Source organism: Convolutriloba macropyga, chromosome 4 (assembly GCF_964194025.1).
Source record: "Convolutriloba macropyga chromosome 4, txConMacr16.3, whole genome shotgun sequence".
NCBI classification, from domain to species: Eukaryota; Metazoa; Xenacoelomorpha; order Acoela; family Convolutidae; genus Convolutriloba; species Convolutriloba macropyga.
This window is the reverse complement of record NC_134471.1, coordinates 15,376,387-15,401,255: the sequence shown is the minus strand read 5'-3', so window position 1 is coordinate 15,401,255 and position 24,869 is coordinate 15,376,387. Positions and strand designations below refer to the sequence as shown.

The 24,869-nt window shown below is 37.4% G+C and overlaps 1 protein-coding gene across 1 annotated transcript in view; it reads right to left on the bottom strand.

Moving 5' to 3' along the window:
• LOC142337992 (uncharacterized) overlaps positions 1–24,869 on the bottom strand; it is a 188,544-nt gene that overhangs the window by 11,977 nt on the left and 151,698 nt on the right. Inside the window, exon 13 of the mRNA XM_075387626.1 lies at positions 3,168–3,431. Coding sequence (XP_075243741.1) covers positions 3,168–3,431 — 264 coding nt within the window. The remainder of the gene's footprint in view (positions 1–3,167; positions 3,432–24,869) is intronic.

Here is a 24,869-nt window from a genome sequence, read left to right as displayed (position 1 = left end):
TAAATATTGGACAGTTCCATATTTTATGAGTGCCATCCGCTAGTGGACAGTTGTTGTTTTGCATTTGCTTCGCTTCGTTCTCATTCGAACTCGCACTTATATTTGACGATTTTGAGAATCGTTTTTCTTTGTTAGCGTTTTGTCGATCATCTTCCTTTCGTTCGCTCTTGGTTGATGGCATTCCTTCATTGACAAAAGCCATTCGAGCTAACCATTTTTCAAGGAGAGTAAGATCGGGTCTATCTTCTTGACACTCGTCAACGAAGAAGAACCACTTTTCTTTCAATATGGGGGCAGTTTTTCAATTGCCACTTGCAGTGTTGAACTTGAACGCAGGTCGCCCTCATAATTGTATTGCTTTAGTACATTAACTAGGTTGCTAATTGTTATTGAGTAATTTATTATAGCCGTTGAGTCGTGGATTCGAATTGGTTGTTGTTTGCGCAATGTGTTAAGCTGAGCGACAATTAGGTAAGGTCGCCCAAACTTCCGTCCCAGGAGTTCCCACGCTTGAGCGTAGAACTCTCCGGAATAGCCCATTCCTGATATAGCTGACTTTGCTTTACCTGTCAACAAAGTTTTCAAGTGGCTCATTTTCTCTGAGTCAGGTATATCGCGATGGTGAACCGTTGCTTTGAACATATTCGACCACTCCGGCCACTCTAGGGGGTTTCCGTCGAAGGAACTCAACTTCAACTTAGGTATCTGACTACTACTGCTCGGTTTATTGCGCTTAAACTTGTCTTGTTCCCGGGCTGTGATGACACGCTCTCCACTTGGTGACCGTGACTTAAGTACACCTTCGCGATTGAAGCTTACCCTGGGATAATTGTTGTCGATCCTGGTTTTCGCACGCTCGAAACTATAATCGTGCAAGTTGGAGAATTTATTGGAGTTATCGAGCCAACCGGAAACATCTTTGTTCTTCGGGGTTTTCCAGTTGAATGGTGATCTACTTCGAATACTAGGGGCTGCACTATCATCAGAATCTGATGCTCTTGCGTGAAGTGCCTCTTTCTCGTATTCCAGTTTCAGTGCACCTTCCTCTTCAAAAAGTTGCATCTCCATTTCAAGTTCCTTCCTTTTCAATTCGAATTCAATTTTCTTCAGCCTCATTTTTGATGCAAAGTCTTTCTCTAGAGCCGCAAGTTTTTCTGCTTTTTTAGCTCGTTTATCAGAGGAGGCCTTTGAATCATTGTCCGTGTTTAAGTTTCCATTTTCAACAGTTCGTTGAGAAACTCCTACAACAGACTGTGAATTCTTAGCGGCAGTTGGTTCTGCATCGCTTGTCAATTGAACAGTTTGCTGCTGTTGATCCATCATGTTTGTTTCTCCGTGAATGTATGGTAACCACTCTGCGTTTAATTTTTGTAAGAAATTTAGTCGTTTGGCTTCGTAACCCTCAAACAATTCGGGATCACGAAGAAGATTTGCTCGCTTCCGAAGAAGAATCCAAAAAGAGTCGTCGAGCTTCAGTACCTGTTGATAGATGGTCTTGAGTTTGCTTGGTCTATCGTTGTTTTTGATTAGCTCCTGGCCCTCCTGAGTTTTTTCGTTTGCTAATCTCTCTTTGCAAAATATCTTGACTCTGTGACGGAATCACTTCGTTTGTACTTTGGGACTGCAGCTTGAATCTCTACAGTACTTTTGTTTATGTGCTTTAATTAAGCGTTGCTATTCAACTTCTAATGCACTTTGCCTAATTGGCTTTGCCTCGTTGAATTGCCTGTTGAGTTTTGTTCTCGTTCGTCGATGACTTCGTCACTTCGACTGTTGGGTTGGACAGCAGTTTATTCCACTGTCCGGGTCGGCGGACCAAATGTAACGGCTGCTCTCCTTGTGTTTCACAAAGAAAGTTTAACACCGCCCAGTTCGTTCTGAGTGGTTACAAAATCTGTCCGGATACTTCGTTTATGCAGTTCGCTTTTGTAACTGTATAACCGTTCTGTACTTACCGTTGCATTAACTATTCTGTTCGTAATTATTGGCTAATCTTAGTTTTTTCAACTATCAATTTGAACTGGATTGCTACAGATCACACAATACGGGATCTCTTTATGTATACCAGTTCAATCTGATAGAAAAAACAAATCGAAGACAAAGATATATGTCTAAGACCTGTTTGTGCAAAATATTTAAATTTAAACTTAAGTTGGCTTTTGCTATTTGTACTCACAAGTTGAGAATACCAGAAGTTGGGGTTGTAACAGTTGAATTTCGGCTCCAATAATTCGTAGATACAAGACACAGTAACAGAATTTACTGCTCAAGAATGTCTTTGAATACAAGACACAGTAACAATTTACTGCTCAGGAATATTTCTAGTTCAAGACACAGTAACACGTTATTTACTGCTCAAGACAATTTGTTTTGCAATATTTTGCTGAGTTATACTTTCAGCCGTTTTCTGCGGCTGATACGTTGAGTTCTGTGTGTTGATTTTTGTTATTTCCCCCTTTTTCTCTTTTTTCTCACGTGACAAATTGTAACTAGAACTAGAACTATAACTATAACTATTAAATGACTAGGACAACAGAAAGTGTTTTGTTTCTATTTTACCGCCTACGCAAGCTTAGCGAGCTCAGCTCTAAGAGTTGTCTTTCCAAACTTGGTGAATTTGAGAATTTGCGTCATTGCCGATAAATATAAAAGCCAACAGAAATAATTAAATTTGAGTCCCTTGAATTAATTGTTAGAACAATAACCCTCTTAGAGTAGGCCTTAGTGGGGCTGAAACCTAAAGCCTATCCAAATCCCATTTAGGCTAATGGGAGAGACCAAGAGGGTAAGTTTTAACAGCTATAAAACGTGGATACCCCCCCCCCTCCATATTATTTGTACATCAACATCCCAAAAACACGTGATATTTAACACATAATGAATTACTATTATGTCATGCCACGGAGAAGATACAAAGGATTATAACTTTTCGTTTAGCTTACTTTAGGCTTGTTAACTTTTAGGTTAATTTGCTTTAACTTTTACTTTAACTTTGTGATTCAAACTTTTGGGTTAGCCGTGGATATCAGATACTATTATTCGAATCAAACCGTTCTGTGTTTCAACTCTTCATAATTTGATTTGAACTATTTTTAGAAATTTCTTTCTGAGCAGACTCCAATAGTTCTGCGTCAATCAAGACATCAAAATAAAAGATAACAGCTAACCAGCGATAAGAGCTGTGGAAGAAGACGAGGAAGTTGAAAAGGTGGAGGAAGAAAAAGTTGATTGTGACTGGCTCTGATTCTGGAAGTGGGAACCGGTGCTACTGCTGGTGGTGCTGACAGCCTGATGTACCTGTGGTGTCTGATGATGTTGAGGTTGTTGAGAGGTGGTTGTGACGTTGAAACAGCTCTGGTCTGTTTGGCAGCTTCGTTCGTAGTGGGACCTCAGCCGCTTAGACATCCGCCGCTTCGTCGCAAGAGTCACATCTAAACACATTATTATTATTGAAGATTAATGGATCGCTTGCGGAAAAAACCCACAGAAAAAACACAACGGAAAAAACCCTCACGGAAAAAATCCCCAAGGGAACAAACCAATTCAACGGAAATAAACCCCCAACGAACGATACCCCCGAGATTAAGCCCCACTTGACAGTTTAAGAGCTGTGCATTTAGCGCGTTTGGCCAAATCTTCGCGGGCCATGGCTACAGCTAAAGTCCAGGGTGTCTTATGTGTCGAGCATAAACTAAAAATGTCATTTCAGAGGTCGAGATCTAAACCTGGATATGCTTCAAGTAAACAAGGAGGACCGCTAATGTGCGTTGTCGCATATTGATCCGACCCCGTTCATCCACGTTTTTGGATTATTGTCTAGCAAATGAAGCAAAGATAGACTATCTTCAAAAAAGTTGAAATTTGTTACATAAATTTTGATAGAATCAAATCTAAATCGAGTTCACCCAAACTAATCATGAGGTACGAACAGCTTCGGTGCGAAAATTTGTAAAAACAAAATCAAACCATATAAAAAGTTAGAGTAAGCGTTATTGCAAAACAGGGCAAGAAAAAAACGAAAAAAAAAATGAAATGTTGAAATCGTGTAGCACTTTTTACCACTCAACTTTCGAGAAAAACTAGCATCTCGCACCATTTTCACTAAGCAAAAAAGTGACTAAACTAACAACATTGCAAGGGAAAAAGCGTAAAATGGACAACAACTGAGCATCAGAAAAATCAACAAAGTCGTTCAAAAGGAGATGCTTTTCCATAGCTAAAATTGTATACAAATTGGCATCAACAACTAATTTGAATGATGTTACAAGAAAAGGCCCAGGAACCTTGTTACTTCTGACACAGGAGTAGTATAAAATTCTGACTAGAACCTCAACGGGGGGGACGGACAATTACTGCAGCGTGGCAATCTACAACGGGGTGGGACATTTTTAGGTGGCCATCTACAACGGGGTGGGACATTTTGAAATTTTTTAAAATGCAGTAAAATGTCCCCCCTATTTTTGAGGTTTTAGTCAGATTTTTTGAAGAATTTATGGTGCTATATTATTATTTCATTCGTCTTAATTTCTTTCGGCTATTTGAAACCAGTTCTTATTCTTTGCAAAATTTGCTACTTTGTTTATTTAATTTCCCCGCCATATTGTGCATCGCTAGACAAAGACGCATTGGAATGAGGTCATTTTACTCAACAATTTCACTCATTTTACTGCCTTATTATATAGTAATGCAATACTTAGCGTGCACATATCCGATTTTCATGAAACATAACCCAATTTTTAGCCAAAAATGTTCCGATTTTTCGGTTTTTTCTACCCCAACTAGATTTTTGCGGCGAGATCTTAGAAAATTTACCGACAGATCAAAAATTTAAAATTAGGGGAATTGAATAAAGGGTTTCAGGAGTACCAGGGGAAGAGGGCTTACAAACATTTTTGGCTAAGACAACATTTGACTGCAAATTTTTTAGCAGAAAATATCTTTACATTTTAACCATTCTACAGATTAAATTCTTTTTTATTCATTTGCATATTTCTATCTGAGCAGCAATCGTCCTCTTCTCATATTTTAAAACCCGCTGATACAGAAAGAAAACAACTACCTAAAGGAGAAACTGTGTAATTTGGCAAACTTTTTACCTTCTTGTTTAATTTTGATCCTAAGAACAATGTTTTCAGTAATGATATCATAATATTAAGAAAAATATTTCTATCAATTCTAATTCAATTCCAAACGAAAACAGCTATCAACAAAACAAGCAACTTTCTTAAAAAAAACAGAGTTTGCCAAATTGTTCTGCAGAGTTTCACAACCTGACACAGTTCAATACTTCAAAACAGTCGGATTTTCAACTGCTAACCTTCATCAAAAAACGATTTCAATGGTGGAGTCTATCGACAAGAAAAGTAAGATCCCATTTTTCGCGTGTTTTATTTAAAAAAATGTAGGATCTCCCCGCCGTTTCTTGTCAAACCCGTCAACAATTGTTAAGATGTTAATCACATGTTACTATGTGTTAAAATAACGCGGGAATGTGGAGTACATAATAGTTATACGGGGTCTACCCCCCTTTCAGAGAAGATATTTTACATGAACCCCAGACGCGCGAGCTTTTTTTTATAGTAACGTGCTATATAAAAGCACATAATTTGTATGTGCGGGGTCAGAAAAAAATAGGAGGCGAAAGTCTTCAGTGGCAGAAGTTGAAACGTGCGCGTTTCGTGTTTAAAGCAGGGTTAAGTGACGCTGCAGAACTCGCTTCGAAAGTCTGACTTAATATCTCGGACTTACACTGTTAGATAAGAATCTAAATGATCAAACTTTTAATTTGTTAACTATTCAACTTTTTTAACCTTTAGTTTCGAAAGGTTTTCTCAGTATAGCACCCTTTTTTAAAAATTTTAGAAAAAAGTTCAGTTGTTTAGATTGACATAGTTTTTAATTAATAGGGTTTTAGGAAAAACTGATTAATAAAGATTAGTGTGGAGTTGATCACAAACAGCTGATCAAGTTTTGAAAGCAAAAAAGTCTAATATCTAGTCAATTTGGCCAAAAAAATGCTCACCAATTTCAGGAAAACAGCCGAGAAAGATCACGAACCTGAAAAAAATAATCTTTTGTGTCAATCGAAATAGTGTGTTCAATTTTGACATCTGCCATTGTGGAAAGTGTCCGCTGAGCGAAAAGTTTCAAGTCGATGGTCGAGTTGTCTGTGATCAAGGCAACGGAAACCTGATTATCTACCTCCGCAACAATTGAGTAAGTTTTTTTAAATGATACCCGGCAAAGGGTTGGAACTATGCTCGATCCGGTTGTTTTTTGTTTGCTTTTTAACTTATTATATCATTGAACCGGACAAAGGGTAGGAGCTTTTGAAATAAAATCTGGTCCTGCGAAATTTTAAAACAACTTTTGAATAAAAATTACAACGGAATCAGTCAGTTTATATGACTCAAACATTGTTGAAAGGATCAGTAAATCACATACACAACTTTTTCTGGTTTCTCAAAAAAGTTTAACGACAAAAATCACAAAGTAAATAAACAATTAAGCCAAGCCCGCGAACTTTTTTTGGTTTATACGTTTCATTAAACAATGTACAAATCTTTTATTTTCGATGTGTCCTGTTTGTACTGAATTGTAACCTTACTATTTAATTGAAACTAATCTCTATGTAAACTTTTGAAATGAGCTGAGAAAAGGCCTTTTGGGTAATCTGTTGGCAGTTTGTTTCAAGTCAAAATCAAAAATCCAAAATTCCAATGGAAGACTGAACTCTGGAGGTTGAGCTCGCCGTAGAAGTTCTGGTCGCGAACTTTTGAGATCGGCTTTTCAATATATTGAGGTGGAGATCAAGCAGCTTCTAGCAATCGAGCTAGTGGTTCGCGGCGCACGTTGAGGGAGTTTTGTTTTGGGAGGATTTTTGATTGAGACTTGAAATAACTGCTACTGGATTCTTGAGAGGAACTTTTTACTGCGAGAGTTGTTACTAGCTACAGGTTTGAATTACAATTTGTGGAATACAAGAGGGACCGGACGTTCAGCACTTCAACAAAAACTCTAAAAATTTTATCTCAATTGGTGCTTACTTTTGTAAATTTTTGTTCGCGGGCTTTTTAATGGTAAAAAACTTAGTTAGTCTGTGAAAATGCATATACAAATCACTGAGTTTAATCTTCATCAGTTGATGAATAGTCTATAATGCGAGCTCTTGGTTTTTTCGCCGCTCCTTTTTTGCGTTCTGCTTTCTCTTTTTGCTTTTCGGTGCTGGCAAAGCGACTTGATTCTCCCTTGAAATACTTGCGTTATCGGATTCAATTGCTTGGTCCAAAATAAAACCATCGCAAGCTGGGTCTGTAGAAGACCCACTGTCCGATAACTCTGACATTTTGTCAAAATCTACCAAGTTTTCTTCTAATTCATCTTCACTATAATCACGTTGATAAAAACCTGGGTCTGGGGAGTTGAAACTTGAGTTGAGAATGGTGCTTGTTTGTGGAATGGTTGTTGTTGGTTGTTGCTTTGGCTGCTTTTTTTTCTGCTGCTGAATCTGTTTGCGCCTTTGCTGTGCATGCTGCGTGCTACCCTGCGCCTGCTGCGTGCTACCCTGCGCCTGCTGCGTGCTATCCTGCACCTGCTGCGAGCTATCCTGCGCCTGCTGCGAGCTATCCTGCACCTGCTGCGAGCTATCCTGCGCCTGCTGCGAGCTATCCTGCGCCTGCTGCTAGCTATTCTGCGCCTGCTGCGTGCTACCCTGCGCCTGCTGCGTGCTATCCTGCACCTGCTGCGAGCTATTCTGCGCCTGTTGCGAGCTATCCCGCGCCTGCTGCGAGCTATCCCGCGCCTGCTGCGAGCTATCCCGCGCCTGCTGCGTGCTTTCCTGCTCGTTTTGGCTTGCATCAAGCGAACCCCAATCCGGCTCATCTAGTATTGCTTTGTAAAACATGTCCTCTCTCAATGAGTTGTGTCCATAGGGTAACGTTGATACTTGGTCACTTAATATGAATCTTTTATCATCATAGCCCGACAATGATTTCTTGTTGACAACTATTGTGTGAAGCCTGTGGTTGCTAGAGGCTATTCGGGTGTTGAGAAGACGCACAACCTCGCCGCCCAAAAGAGTTTGCTTGTATTATTCATGGGTCATGCTGCGCCGTGCATCTTTTGTGACCCCTTTGGCTGACTGTTTGGTGCAACCTGAAAAAAAAACTTGGTTTATTTCAAATTTATCCCGTTTTTTCATACCCCAAAAGAACTTGGTTTGATAGAAAGTTTCGCAAATGCCTGTTGTTTTGATTACTTGTGTTTGTAGAGTGAAAGGGGGGCTAGTGAAAAAGACTTGCCTTCAGCGAGCTTGATTGAATACAGCTTTGGCTTGAGTCCACAAAACTCAGCAATTGGCCGGCTTCCCATCTCGTCTTTGAATTTAAGAGTGACTCGTGCATTGTCCATGCTGTATAGCGGGTGCTCAGGAGGGAAGTTTGAAAAATCAAATTGATCTGCAACCTGTTTTTTCGTCTGTATTTCTGCAAAGAAATCTCTTGAGCGCACTTCATATACGAAGGAGTCTGTGTCTGAATAAAGCAAATTGCAATCAAAGTTCTTCTTCATAACTTTGTAGTGAAACACAAACATGAATTTCTTAGCCAAATCCAGTATACAAGCACCGACGATGGTTGGTTTGTCCCACAGTATTTCTGATTGTTGAAGGCATACAGTGACCAGATCTTCACTGATAATTTTTGATGACTGGTACTCGGGCTTGTCTGTCCACTTGAGTGTTTCTTCTTCAGTGCGCGTCAATTTCACTTTCATTCTGTTTCGTTTTCCCTCGCAAGTTTTCCCGAATGATGAGTTCACCATTAATTTGTAGAAATCTTCCTCAAACTTATTCTTTGCCTGCTTTCTTTTTTCGGTATTTAGTTTCACGTATGGCGCTAGCCACTTTTCTTGTTTGAATGATAACTCTCGATGAAGCTTGGTTATTACCAATCCTAGTTCAACATAGAGTTTCAATGTTTGGTAGTGCAGTGTATAATTTTGTTTATCGAAAAGCGTCTGGAAGAGCTTTTTTACCTGCGGGGGTTTTTTAATTTGCATATCGGCCAACAAGTCGCTTTGGTATTCACTGAGCCAACATTCATCAATAGCTTCCTTTGTGGGTGCCAAGGGAAAGTCAGAGTGTAGATCATGTGGGCTGTCGGGATAGCTTAGGTCTACTTCAACTATGTATCCTACTGGGTCATCATCTGGTGTATTCAAAATTCGGTGAAGAATTTCCTGAGCATTATCGTCGGTCCACTCACTCTTGTCGAACAGTTCAAATTCACATAGTGGCAGTGGGAATTTTTCCATGATTCCTCCGTATAGATTGTTAGCGTCTATCATAATGATGAACGAAGAAATGTTTTTTGGTTTGTAATCAGGAAGAAATTTGTTATTTGCGCGACAAAGACGCTTACTGTACACCGAGCTCACGCCTCCTCTTATAAGGTTCTCAACCATATCAAGGTGTTCCCTCTCAGTTAGAAGATGTAAATGGGGATTGCAAATTTTGAGCATTGCGTCGCCCGACAAATTTGATGCAGTGTAATACTGACAGCAATCCAGTCCGTAGGTGTCATAGCAAACTTTTCGAAAGCAAAGAACAACTGCGGCGAGTAGGAACACATCAGTTTTCAAGTACAAGTTGTAGTATTCACCAAAATTTTGACATGAAAATAAATTGAATACGTGGAGCGCTTGCTTGTACTCATCTTCACTCACTGTGACTTCATATTGTTGTAAACTGTTGGTCCGTTTTAACTGAAGCTGTGTCTCTTGAAGTTTTTTAAAACTGTCAACGTAGCAATAAGGGAACGAGCCTTTTTGTTTCAACAGGTTTACCGACGATGTGGGCCACTCTTGAAAATGATGTTCAAGCAAGCTGAACTGATCCGGGGGCAGGTTCTGTACCAGTTTGTCAAGAGAAGCATTCATGAACTTGAAGGAGTCCAGTAGTCTTATGTATTCATACTGGTTTGTCCAAACGCCCTTTTTGTTCTGTGTTGCTTTTATATGCACTCCAATTTGCAACGGGATGAATTTCTCGCTTGTACTTGGTACCACAGAAATTGTGTTTTTCTCATTCAGGCTCTGTAGTGCAAGTACTACGTGATGAAGGTCATAGTTTGTCAAATTGTGGGCAAACAGTGGAGTAAAGTTTAGGTTTCTACGTTTTAAATTACACTGCGAGTGGGCGCATCCCAAAAATTTTCCTGTGAAGTGACAGTGATCTAGTACTGTGGGATCTTGTGGACTTGTATTCAATTCGTTTTCGCAAATCCAACACAGAGCAGCTTCTCTTTTTGGTATTGATGGTTCACCGGAAAAATTTTTGTATTGTTGTTTAACATCATAAATGCTCTTGGCAATTTGCTCCAGCGACTTGACAAATTCAATCATGACATTCGGCCCACACTTCAGATCGAAAAAGAATGGTTTCGTTCCATTCAAGGCCACAAAAAGCAAAGCATAGCTGCATGGCTTGTGTTCTTCTAGCGCTCTAGTATTGCTCGAGCTTTGTGTGTTGCTGCTGCTGCTGCTGCCAATAACGGGTTCAATTATAGACTCCAGATCAAAAAATCCGACTATAGGTGCAAACCAACGTGCTTGATTATTTTTATATTCAAATTTTTGCTGTCCTGCTTTTGGCATTTTAATAATTGCCCGTGTGTTTTGGTGGCATATTTCTTCATGTCTCTCATGTCGTTCGATTGAAGTGCTAATATGAAAACAGTTTCGACACAAATGGTTGTCTAAACGCTGTCTCTTCTGAATGTACTGGTGAATTAGTCCTTTGATATTTGTGATCAGCACATAATGATGCATTGAACCATCACTTAGCAAGAGTAAGTTCAGGTTGAATTCGAAATTTTGATTGTTTGATATGCGGAAAGGAATCAATTTTTTGTTTGAGTGCCGAAATACATTAACGCGTACCTGGTTAAGCTGTTCAAATTTTTTCAATTGGTGAAAGGCCATTGGCATCAAGAATTCACCAACTGGTTGCTTTGCTCTCGGATTTTCTGGACCATACATTATTGGATTTGTTTTTTGTCTCCAGGAGGCATTGTCCGGTATCAATTTGGGTCCAATTTTGTTGTGATATTGTGCTGTATAGCAGTATAGGAAACATTTTTCATCTTGTCTGTTGCGAATGTTGAGCAAGTATTGACTTCTAGCCAACTCAGTTGGGAGAGCTAGATAGGAAGAGGCACTAATTGGTTTTGACTTGACAAATCGTAGTTCGACATTCTCAATTCTATCTACCGTCCACCCGCTTCCATGAGATGCAAAGCTGTTCAGTGAGAGGAGTATTTGCTCAATCACTCCAGCAAAGCATGATTTACTCAATCCGGTGAAGTCAACGCGCTGCATTTTTGAATTGATATGTATCTGAATTCGATCGGGTTGACTATCAACGGTTTCATCACTTGTTGGTTTTGTTAATTGCACCAATGTACTGAATTGAAGTTTTTGTGCGCTATTTTGCGTGTTCAGTTGAACAACATTTTCAATCTCGTCCTGTTTGCTCCGCAAAAAACTTAGCAGATCTATTTCCTGTTCCCCCACTGGTATGTCGTAGGTTTTCAAAACACCACCGAAAGCTTGCTCGGACGGAAGAATTCCAGAACTTGGGTTGTTTTCCAGATCAGCGTTCCATACTGGAAGTCCATGGTTTTTGTTCATATGCTCCATGTACTTGAGGTTGTCTACATAGAACTTGTTGCAGTAGAGACAGTAGCGGGGATGTTTTGTGTTGTGTTGCTGTATCATATGCGTTTCGAGTTCTATGACTTTTTCATGAGCAAACGCACATTCATCGCAAACGTATTGTTTATGAACTGTTTCCATATGTCGTCTGAGGCTGCGCCTATCTACGAGTTTTTTCTGACAAATTGTACACCTTTCAGCGTTCATTATGAACAGGAGAAAGGCAGAAAGAATAGAAACGCAAAAAAAGACTTATAAAATTATGATAAGGAAATGGAAAGAGTTGAAGTTCTTCAATCAAGTGAATTTCAGGTTAAGGCAAAAAGCAAATGTAAGAATTTTATTGTCGGGCAAGCTGTAATTTAAACTTGTTTCATCCAATCAGAGTGCGCGTCTTTTTTGTTTACTTTTGCAACAGAAAGCTACTGCTCCGCAAACAGCAGTAGAGGGGGACACACCGCGCAGACTGTTGTGTAAACAACACTTAGATTTGTATGCTCAACGGTTTTTCTACTTTTTGTTTGTTTAAAACAGGTGATATTGAGTTCGCAGTTTTACTTCTTATTTGTTTACCTTAATTTTCGAACGGTGTACGACTATCTGATGAAAAAGTGATTATTGATTGCTTACTGTGATTTCACTACAATCCAAGCTTCAGCTGGGTTTATTTCAACCCAGTCCACTTTCGCTTATTTGTTTAAAACATTGTTTCGCACACTTGTGTGTTCAATGTCTGAAATTTTCAGCATCGCTTAATTCTGTCTCACAATATTTGTCTAGTGCTAAGATGAATCTTTAGTTAAAGTTTAACTAAGAACTGGTTTCGAGATGTTAACAAAATTATCATGCTCAAACCTTGTGAAAAGCAACAAATACAATATGTACAATGAGTTTAATGAGTTTTGTTGTATTTTAGAGTCGAGATAACTTGATGACTTTCTTGACGGGGGCATAACATTGGCTCAATGGAGCTGTTTCATCGATGCTGACATCATCAGAAAAATTGTTGGCAAGCAACGGGAGGCTTTCCGGGGTTTTTCTTTCTTCACTTGGCGACTGATCAAAACTCCAAAAACCAGATATTTGCTCAACTTCTTCTAGCTGCCCCAATTGAATCTCCCAAATTTCAATGCAGTCATGATCGTAGTCTGCAAAAAGTTTTATTGTTCGCTTTGTCAGTTTTTTCACATCCTGCTTCTTTGTTTGAATGGGAGTAATACATCCATAATATCGATGAGCATATGGAGACTCTTCTTGTCTTGGTGATTTTTCTGGCGTTTTTGTAAGATGAAATAAATCGTTTTGTTTTGTGTATTCAAGTATTGGTTCAATGTAATTAACTGGAACAATAAAGCTGTTTTTTGTGTGCCATAAATCTGTCTTATCATCAAAGCTTTCCTTTACAAGGACAATATTTTTGAAGTTGTGACACATTCGCACAAGGGTTTGAGTGCCTCGCTCACTTGTCTTTGCAACTTCTAAATATTCAGCAGCCATATTACAAGTGATGGATAAACAATTGAGATGTTTTTTGTTCTGATTTTACGGATTTAAACGGTAACAACGCACACAGTTTTCTTTGTAAGGAAAATTTTATAACGACTTAACAGCACCGAGTCTAGAACCAATTCTAGTAACAAGAGAAATGAAAACTTGTTTTTATATCGTATGGAACTGAAAGGAAAAGCAGGATGAAAGCAAGTTCCAGAAGAAGGTTAAGTAACAAAAGACTTGCAGTAATGTAATAAGGTGCCAAAGAACTAAAGAGTTTTCACAAAACTTATATTGAACAACAAGAAAGAACCAATGGCGGAAAGTTTGAAAAAAATGTTGCAGACCGATTTGTTTATTTGACTTAATCATTTCATCATTATTCCGTCATGTCTATAAATAGAATTATGTCATATTGACCAAAGTTCAATTGGGTTGCTCTCGAGAAATATAAATAGACTCGAGGAGGCGAGCTAATTTATCCATTGCTAATGAAAATTTGTCAGTTTTTAGATAGATTTAAAGGTCGGGACTTGTAAAACTGTTTTCTGCTATGGCCTTTATAATGCTTGGCCCGGCGATGTTGCATTAGTGAATGGAAGTTTTTAAATTGCCTTGGACAATTGCGACATTGAATGGGTCTTGATTCAGCAGGGTATATTTTTTCCGATCTTCTGAATTTCATATTTCGTATAAACATCTAAAGGAGTATAAATTTGTTTACACGCGTAGGGAGGGGGATTTGTTTGTTCAGCTGTTATCTTGTCTAGACATGTTGAAGTGGGGTTTTAAATTGTTTACATTCCGACAAACATCAATGTATTAGTCATTTATCTTTTCAGATTACTTTGATACAGTTTGTCTCAATATATGCAACATTATGGGTAATGTTTTGTCTAAGGATGCTGAGTACAGCGACTTTCATTTGGATCTCTCGCTCAATGAAAAACGGCTTGTTAGGGCTGTTGTTAAGACTTATCATACCACTGGCACCTATTTATCCTTGAAATTGTTCAAACGTGATAGTGAACAGGTCGACTGGGATTTCAATCAAAAAATTACCCTTTCGGTGCGAGAGTTTCGGTTGCTATGTCAGAACATAGAAAAACTAGAACAAATGCTTGATCAACCAGTTGGCTTGATCGACTCACTTCTAAAACCAGATTCAACTGATGACTCGAAGCGTCCAGCAAAATGGGCTGGCAAAACGCCAACTCAGCGCCAGAAGAAGATACCAAAAACATCTGTAACAGTCAACGAGGAATCGGAATAATTTCTATTATACCTTTTGCTTCCTGTCATTGTTTATGCTTTCATAGTTAGTTCATTAGCTTTTTCTTTTTTGTTCGTTATGGTTGAGGCAATGTATGAGAACAGTCCTGAATATTTCAAGAAATTTCAAAAACGTTTCAAGTACTATATTTGTGAGTCGGAACCAAAACTTGAAAACACAACAGTTGAAAATTATGCATATGGTTATCATTCATCTGCAACAGTTATCGAAGGTTGCACATTTGGCTCCAATCATTATCATGTTATGTATGAATTTGGTTCTCAGGATGATAATATATTCGATTCTCTTTTTGTACCTGCGGTGATACCGTGTCTCGTTAACTGTTTCAAATTACTTATTCAGCCTACGCAAAAAGACTTTGTTAAACGTGGTGCAATAATTTCACGGCTACATGTTGCTGATGAATACCTTTCAAAATCAACTTCTTCTGCAGTTACCAAGAACCAGAAACAACTTCCAGCACCCTTGAGTGAGGCAACAGCAAAATCTATTAGTACTTTTACGACCAACAATTGTTCTTCTACAGTCCCTGACGTAACTATGAAACGATTTTGCCAGCTTATGCTAGGTGAACACTCCTCAACTCTTTATCAGATAATGGATATTCTGCTTAGTGGTCACGGGAGTTTTGTGCGAGAAACCTCAAACTCTTTCATAATCTTTCAATTTTGTAAAAATTGATATTCAAAAAGTGTTGTTTGAAAATTAAATTAACTTTTACTTCATATGTTTTACAAAAGCTAGCAACTCTAATTCATTTACATCAGGTATAAATGGAAATTTCTCACTATAAAAATAATGAACAATATATATGCAAAATAAACCACAAAGCTGGGAGTCTGAGGATTGCAATGGAGACTGAATGTCTCTTCTATGTTCCATGATATCATCATTATCTCCAAGTCTTTACACTGTTGTAAACGGTTGAAAATATCCTTGTAGGTAGTCAAGGGTAGAGCCAATGGATCCGCAAAATATATTATTGGGTATGCATATCGTTTAGCTAGCACTACCCAGTGGGTTCCAATAGAGTTGGATCGTGATGCATTAACAATAATAAATGTGTTGGTTTGCAAGTTCAGAGGATAATTATCAGCGGCACAAACACCTCTGAATTTGAATTTGAGGTGTTTACACTTTTTCACTGGAAGATGAATTTGATCTTCGTCCATTAGTATGTGATCATGGGAAGAGCGTTTTTAGATGCGTTTCTTGCAGAGTCAATGTAGATCGTGGATGCTTTTTCCCCAAGAAAAAATATTTCAACGTTATGAGCTAACGCTGCATCGAACTTGAGTTCGACAGACAATGATGAATTTGTGAGCTCTGGATGAATAAAGTCATGAGTTGCCTCTTGAGTGCTGGACAGATCAAATACCATTATATAATGGTTTGCGAACTCACTCAGAGGTATTCCATGGCCATTTTCTACATAAGCTAATGCACTCATTGAATTGTAGTACAACCTCTTGTTGTCAGTTGTTGACATTGGAGTTCCAGCCGTTGCAAAACCATTTCGATAAATGGTTATCTCTCTTAAACCAAATTTTTGATAATGGAATGGATTAGCGGTGTTGGTACCGATGAATGCTGTACCAACGCATAATGCAACAATGACTCTTCTGATTGGCTCTTTAGTGAAAATATCCTCATGTTTCCAGCTTTGTTGGCCTGTTGTAGCCAAGAATGTTTTGGTAATTACTTCATTGTATCGGTAAATTGCCGTTTTCATAATAAATAATGTCTTCTCAATAATGTCAATAATGTCTTCTCAATTGCACCTACAACATTATCTGACACCGTCATCTTCCTGACAAATAAATTAGCCTCATCTATTTTAACCTTGTAGTGTTTCGCTGCGTCTTCACTGATGACGGCAAAGTCATCTTGGGATCTTCTCATTGAAATGCGTAACGTAACTCCACTAACCAAATGTTTCTCACATGAAAAGAAATCAACCGCCAACTTTCCATATAATGTTATGCGTGCGGATTGTCGCACTGTTCTTTTTCTTATTTCTGATATTGCTGCTGGAATAGTGCCCGGGTTTTCCTCATTCTCGTAACCCTGACATTTAAGCCAGGTTTTCTTTGCGTCTGTCCCATGAGAGAATTCAGTTTCTATGAAACTTTTGTGTGCATTGTGTCCATTAGCTGTTGAAATTTTGATACCATTTGCAGAAACAGTACAGTCGGCGAAAAGTGAATGAAGGATATTATTAGCAAAATATGGAAGATGACTGGCATTAGCGTCACCAGCTGTGAAGCGCAAATCCGTTCCATCTGTTTGAAGTATTCGACACTTGATCTCCAGGTAAATTTTTTGTAAGTCAATAAAATTGTTGCGATCACCAACAAATTCAAATTCCAATGATGATCCTGACGGCGAATAAAGCGGTCCTGTTTTTTGCTCGAATGATTGATCAAATGTTACCAGCAAAGGTGGTTTTTCAAATAAGTCTAGAGAACTGTGAGTAGCTTCAGATGGTATTACAAAATTAGTTCGCATTTTTCACTCGCGAGAAAAAATCCAGACGACTCCTTTTTGGACGGGGTTTTCGAGAAATGATTCTTCTGGTTAAGATTTTTCGTTTTTGGTATGAACGAGGTCTCGTGTATTGTCGTCTTTTTTGTCTAATTATTTTACGACCTGATGCAATACGTGATTGAAGAGATCCACCTATTTGTTTGCGAGCTGTTTTGGCTACTGTACTTTTCAGTGCTTGTTTTTCTGACTTTCTTTTGGTTGCAACTTCTACTAACTCCGGTGCTCATTGAACCAATAAATCACGACCAATCTTTTTTGCTGCGGGCCAGAGAAATTTGCGTGCTAATGGCAGAGCAACTCTTCCAATACCTGCAGCAAGCGCTCCAAAACCGCTGCCTCTTTGTCTGTAGTGTCCGGAAAAATGCGGCATTGATTGAGATGCTTGATTGCTGTAGTATGCCTCCATATTAAATAATTTTTTGAAATTTTAAACTGACCATAACTTTTCAGGTTCCAGTAAAAGGAATTAGTTTTCCAGTTTCGTTTCTCAACTCTACCTGTATGTTCTGAATGTTGTTTGATAATATTGGCTTGTAATCCAAATTTGTGTAGGACTTGTGGTGTATGGGTGTCACTGTGTTTATGCTACCGTTTCTCAAACGTCTTTCAGACTCAATGATTTTTATTACTGGAGCTCTCACATCACCAACGTTCTGATGTTCAATTATATCAATGTATACAAATATTAACTGTGATCCGCAAGTGATATCAACTGGAAATTCTCCAACATGTCTGTTCAAAGAGTTGTCTGCTTTTTCTGACTTGTAACCAATGTGAATAATACCATGATTCGAAATATCTCTTATTCCTTTGAAACCAAGAATACTGGGTACTTCTTCATCTTCAAATGACAAACCTTCGTTAGGTCCAAATTTCAAAACTAAATTTTGCGTTACACTGTCAAAATCATAGTCAAAGTTTTTCAATTGATCGATTCGAAAAATTTCTTTCAGAAGCTCTTCTGAACTGTTGTATATACCTTTGCGAATTCTTCGAAGTTGTCCGGTTCGGTTATGTGAAGCATCAAGTTCGGCGCCAGAACTGACATACGCAACTATTTCGGTTGAGTTTACATTATTGATGTTTGAGGAAAATGATATTGAAGCAAGGGCAACTTGCCAATCTCCATCTAACTGTAATGGTTGAGCCAGTTGATTTCGAAACTTGGCCATAGTATTACTGGTAAAAATTCCCATTGATGCATTCGATATCAAATCAATAGTAAATTCTCTATGAATACTCATGTTTAATCTTTGACAGGAAGAACGTTCACTTGGACTAATTCTGGTTCATAAAATTTACCTTCAATTATATCGTTGTTTGCGTCTATAAAGTTGTATGTTGGTGGACTAAGGGTAGCAACCTTGAATACTGTGAAGACTTCGTCTGTGTAATTTTGTTTATAACCTTTTCTAAATATTTCGTCTGGCTTTGCAATCCGAACCAAGTCTCCTTCTTCGTATTTTGGCTTGTACTTTTTTGTGCTAATTGCTAGGGATATTAGAAACGGTTCATGTTTTTTTGAAAGTTTTATTAGATGCAAGTTGGGTAACACGATTAACACGAGTGTTTATAGTATTTACAAACTGGGGCAATTGCTTAATATAAGTCCAAGTCCAATTTTCCTACAGGTATTTGTGAATAATGTTTTTGAGCGATCGAATATTCCTCTCAGCAAATGCCGACTTGGTTTCGTTTTCGGTTGTATATAAATGAATCTCCTTCTTTTCACAAAATTTTTTGAATTCACCTTTAAACTCGGATCCCTTGTCTGTCCAAACCCTTTCTGGTTTTTTCTGTTCGATCATTTTTTTGAACGCTTCAACAACGTCTTTTGCATATAAAGCCTTCATTGGTTGCACTCTAAGGTATCGCGATAAAACATCAACAGCCACCAGTAAATATTTGACTCCATTGTTGTGTTGGGCAATTTTATCCATATACGCCACATCGACAGAGCAGATTTCGTTTATTCTGTATGCAACAGCTTTTAGTCTCAGAAAAGTTTTTCTGAATTGTCTGTATTTTGTGTATGGAGCTTTCGACTGAAGGTATTGAACCACTTTGGATCTTGGTAAACCACTGGCTTTCTTCAAGTTAGCAATGCTACCAAAAGCTGCACTACCTTTTGTGTATAATTTGTTCAATTGTTTAACGTGAGAGGAAGTAATTTGTCCATGAGCTAGACGGTTGGATTTCGTCTTTTGCATCTTCAAAGCTTCCTTCATCGTCGCCTGAAGATTTTGATTCTTCTGTTCTCGAGACTCCTGATTCTTCGTTTTCTGGTTCATCCTCAAACAACTGTATCTTTTCGTTTAGTGATAAGGCAAGAAATTTTTTTGCGTATGTATTACAAGTTAATTGTGAACTGATATCTAGAAAGGTCAGGACTTTGTAATGTTCAAGTGAAAGTTTAGAGGTTGTTTGTTGTAGATCGTAAAGAAAATCTGCGACAAGAATTCTAGTGCTTGACTTATTAACCACTAGTCTCGAAGTCTGATCCAGCGATAGAGATTCTGACTCTTCTATTTGTTCCAATATTACGCTCGCTTTTTCAAACTTTTTTCTGTCAAGGTGTTTTATATCTCTCAAAACTCGCTCCCTGATTTCAGTTGAAACTTTTGTATCACTTTTGTAATCTCTAGTCTCATTCAACTCATCTTTGGCATTCTCCAAAATATTATCGGTCTGCTGTTGCGTGTCTTGTTGCGTGGTAGAAGGTGATGGTGGAGACTTGCTTCTTTGCAACAGTGATATTTGTTTTGCTTTCTCTCGGACATTTTTATTGTTGAGAAGTTGAGCAATTTGAGGTTGTTCATTCGCATACATTTGACGAGGAATTAGCACAAACTCTTCAGTGTTCATTTTGCTCCAGAAAGCAATACAAGGTAACGCAATCAGTTTAATTAGACGGATTCCAGAATCTGATCGAAAAATTTTGATTCTCTCACTTTTTTCAACTCGCCTGTCTGCAAGTTTACGTAGTCGTTTCTCGAATTTTTTTAATTCAACTTTATTGATCGGTACAACTCCAGAGAGTACGTTCATCACACAGTCACTCAAGAACCAAATGAAATCGCCCTGATGTAATATTCCTATTTGAGCTGTGTTCTCATTCCTCTTATTTACCCATTGCTTGAGCATAAGCAAATGTTTCTTTTTCATTTGTAATTGTTGTAATGACTGCTTCAGGGGACGAAATGTAAAAAATAGAAGGATCCGGTCCAATTAGTTGCGATGAAAAACGTAAACCCTGACTGGTTTTTGGGTCGAGATCTATCATCAAATATCCAAAGGGCTCCGCAGTTGCTAATTTGTATGCTTCTTTAATCAGTTGGAGACAATTCAACTGTTTTCCAAGACATTCAATTTGTTGAATGTCACGAAGCGACTTGAATAATATTATGTGTGTTGTATTCAGATCAATGGTTCTGGACCATTTGCTTTGATGGAATAAATTATGCTTGACGTATATAACATGTAGTTTGCGATGACGTCCTGAGGTCGCTATTTTTACAAATTCTTTATCGTTGAAGATTTCTTCACATGAATCGTCATAGATAAGCAGACAATGCGATAGTTTTTTGTTATATCAAAGCCTGAGTATTTTAGAAACTCAATCCCTGGTATAACTCGTTGCATATCTTTGAAAAGTGGTTGGAACTCTTTGTAAAAATAATAAATTTTTTCAAAACCTGGATAAAAGGTCGAACCTTTTAGCATTCGAAACAAGAGTTCTGTTTTACCACAACCACTTGGTCCTACAATTGACATAAATACCCTGTCATTTGTAAGAATAACTTTGTTCATAGTTTTGGATTAGGTTAAATGTAACCAATTAAACTCGATAAGAGAGCAATCCAAATTGATTTCTCTTCACAGCTTTCCGATAATAGAAAGAGCATAGAGAAGCAAAGAATGATCATTAAGACAATGATACTTAAACACTTGAACAAAAAAAATTACTTCGGACCTTGGCACCGTTGAATTTGAACAACAACGCCATGGGGGCATCTCCTTGTTGTTCACATCAAAGACTAAATTACTGATACCAGCGTCAGCCTCGTCTTTTTGATTCATTGGAGAAAAATAATTAATTGAAAAGTGAATTGAAACAAGAATGATATAAAATGTTAACTTTTGAAATATTCACTGGGCAACTGTTTCATGTACCAGAACTCAAACAAATTAAAATCTTTAATAAGACTTTTTATCTCTAGTTTATAACAAACAGTTGATAAGTCATTTTCCTTGAACGATGGTTGATTGAAGACTTTTTCAACTTCGGGGTGCTCCAAGACATATAACCGCAACTCATTCGGCATCTCATTAAGTGACAGCTCACGTTCTGGTGGTGTTTTTTTCAATCTAAATTGAGGAACTTTTTTGTCCGCCCATTGCTTCCAACGTGGGATTCGCTGCTCGTTGGGGGACTGCATAGGCTTCTGGTTTGTTTTGTTCATAGCCATAATTGAACTGATTCCGATGTTCTCGAGCTCTCTGTTTATTTTTTACATACAGTTGGAAGTGATAGAAATTATCCATCACGGGCAGGAAAGCCCTAAAGCTGTCTAGCTCGTCGGGAGAAAGAGTAATGGTTGCAAATTAACGTTTTGCTGCTGCGCTATAAAGCGAATTGTAACGCGGTTGTTGTGCTGTGTTTGGCTTATTGTTGAGATAGTTCGCTCGGTTCTGTTGCTCACTTGAAAAATTATTCTGTATTGGTGGAGAGGGATCCTGAACTCTGTTGAATATTACAATCGGCTGATCGTCAAGTGGAGTCAAGCAAGTGAATATCTTCAAGTTGTCTGACAGATAGGTTGTTAAAGTTGCCGTGTCTTCTCTGTGCATCACTTTGTGTCCACTGTGAAAATATTCTTGCTTTACGTTCCGCGCAGTGATTTGATAATTGATATTTTGTTGAACGAAAGTTTGAATGAAGATAACAGGAGGGAACTTGTTCTTCTGATATTATCTCTGAGATTCGGGGACAACTTAGATCCTCCAGATTATAAACAGTTTTTTGTAAAAGCTTACTGAGGAGCTCACACTTTTCAATGCCTTTGGCAAAAAAGTTTTTCCGTGTGAATCGGAAACTGAAACTCAGACAGATTGTTTTCAAATCACAGTAAGGTATATCACCTTGGTCCCAATCAAGACCGTGTAGGTTATTGGTCAGCCAAATAACAGTTTGTCTATCGTGTGCGGGTAAATCAGCGAATTTAAGCGGTGGTTTGAAAAATATTGTATCGTTGTAACTCGAACACAAACTGAGTTCTTGTATAATGAATCCAAGTGACTTGAGTTTGATACCTTCGAGATCGAGGACAATTATATTTGTAGTTTTGCTGCCAAAATTTTCTAGCATTCCAATTCACGAAACAATTGTGAATGAAAAATTTTCACTGATAGAATGAATAATATTCCTGTCAGGTGTCCAAAAAAACAATTGTTTACTGGTGAGTAACGGAAAGCGTAAACATATCCAGGGCCTTTGTTTCGGCAATCTTTTATAAATCCAGCGGCGTCATGCAATGCAGCATGAAGTCGTAGCACTTTGCCCCGTTTCAATAAAGGATCTAGTCTTGAATTATCAATTCCAATAAAACCACCATAGGGTCTAAATTTAAGTGCTATTTCTCCGTCAACTTCTGGATCTAACAAAGAACAAGCAGCTACGAAATATAATTGTCGATAAGATATGTGTGTATAATTTATGTTACCTCTCAGTGATAAAACTTTCTCATGAATGAGCTTGATGTCTTTTGTTCCTATTGTGTTCATTATTTATTGTTTACTGAACGTGAGCGTTTAGAGTTTTTGTTTATAAATCTTTCAATTCTGATTGGTTGTCAACTTGAATAATAAATCAAGCACTCCGATTGGTCAATTTATTTTGGAAAGTTTTGTGACCCTGAACATGTTTGGGCATGATCTGATGACTCTCTAATTAATATATCATTAATGATTTTCTACATCTACTAACAGGTTATTTGTTTTACTGTTGTTTTCACCAATTTATGTATGCATTTATGGACATAAGTGATTATGACCATAATTGTGTACATACTTAGGTAAAAACTGGTTTTCTTGTACAACTCTGGGTTTTTTATAATTGTGTATGTATGTATATAAGTATTTATGTATGTATGTATGTATGTATGTATGAATCTATGTATGTATGTATGTATGTATGTATGTATGTATGTATGTATGTATGTATGTATGTATGTATGTATGTATGTATATATGTATGTATGTATGTATTTATGTATATATGTTTGTATTTATGTATGTATGTATGTATGTATGTATGTATGTATGTATGTAAGTATTTATGTATATATGTATGTATGTATGTATGTATGTATGTATGTATGTATGTATGTATGTATGTATGTATGTATGTATGTATGTATGTATGTATGTATGTATGTATGTATGTATGTATGTATGTATGTATGTATGTATGTATGTATGTATGTATGTATGTATGTATGTATGTATGTATGTATGTATGTATGTATGTATGTATGTATGTATGTATGTATGTATGTATGTATGTATGTATGTATGTATGTATGTATGTATGTATGTATGTATGTATGTATGTATGTATGTATGTATGTATGTATGTATGTATGTATGTATGTATGTATGTATGTATGTATGTATGTATGTATGTATGTATGTATGTATGTATGTATGTATGTATGTATGTATGTATACATACATCCATACATACATATATAGATACTCACATACACATACATGCATACATATACATTCATAAATACATTCATACATGCATACTACAATACACACAAACATAAATACATACATACATAAATACATACATACATACATACATACATACATACATACATACATACATACATACATACATACATACATACATACATACATACATACATACATACATACATACATACATATATACATTCATGCATACATACATATACATATATACACAATACATATATACATGCATATACATATATACATATACATAATACATACATACATACATACATACATATACATACATATACAGGTATACATATATATGCATGTATGTATGTATTGTGTATATGTATGTAAATATGTAAAATAGGGGGGACATTTTATTGCATTTTAAAAAATTTCAAAGTGTCCCACCCCGTTGTAGATGGCCACCTAAAAATGTCCCATCCCGTTGTAGATTGCCACGCTGCAGTAATTGTCCGTCCCCCCCCCGTTGAGGTTCTAGTCAGAATTTCATACTACTCACAGGTCAAAAAACTGTCTATATGCTCGATTATTTTAATACCAGACAAATAGAACTTCTTGTTAATCAGAACATTTAGTCATCATCATTCAACTCGACGAGAGATTGTGTTAAAAAACGGGATGAACAGGACAGGAGTAAAGAGCATTTGTGATGGACAAAATTCTTGCAAAGCACCAAAACCATTATCTGTCATTACGCTGTCATGAGCTATCAGCGGGAAACAAAATATTCATATATGCTTCTAAAAATCATTAAGAACCTATAAAGACTTCAATTAATGAGAGTTATGCCCAAGACTACAAACATAAATAAGATTGACGAAAAATAGGCGCCATTGCTTCCCATTGCCCTGAAAACGGAAAAAAATGAAAACTGATTTTTGTACAAGAACTTTCATTTCGTAGTCAGACATACTGCTTTTTCTTAATGAAAGGAGACATCGGGCTAGAGCCAATAACAATAAGCTTTAGAGATGGTAACGGAGACTTATAAGAACAAAGTTTCAGTAGCGGGAATCTAAAGTTGGTCTTTATT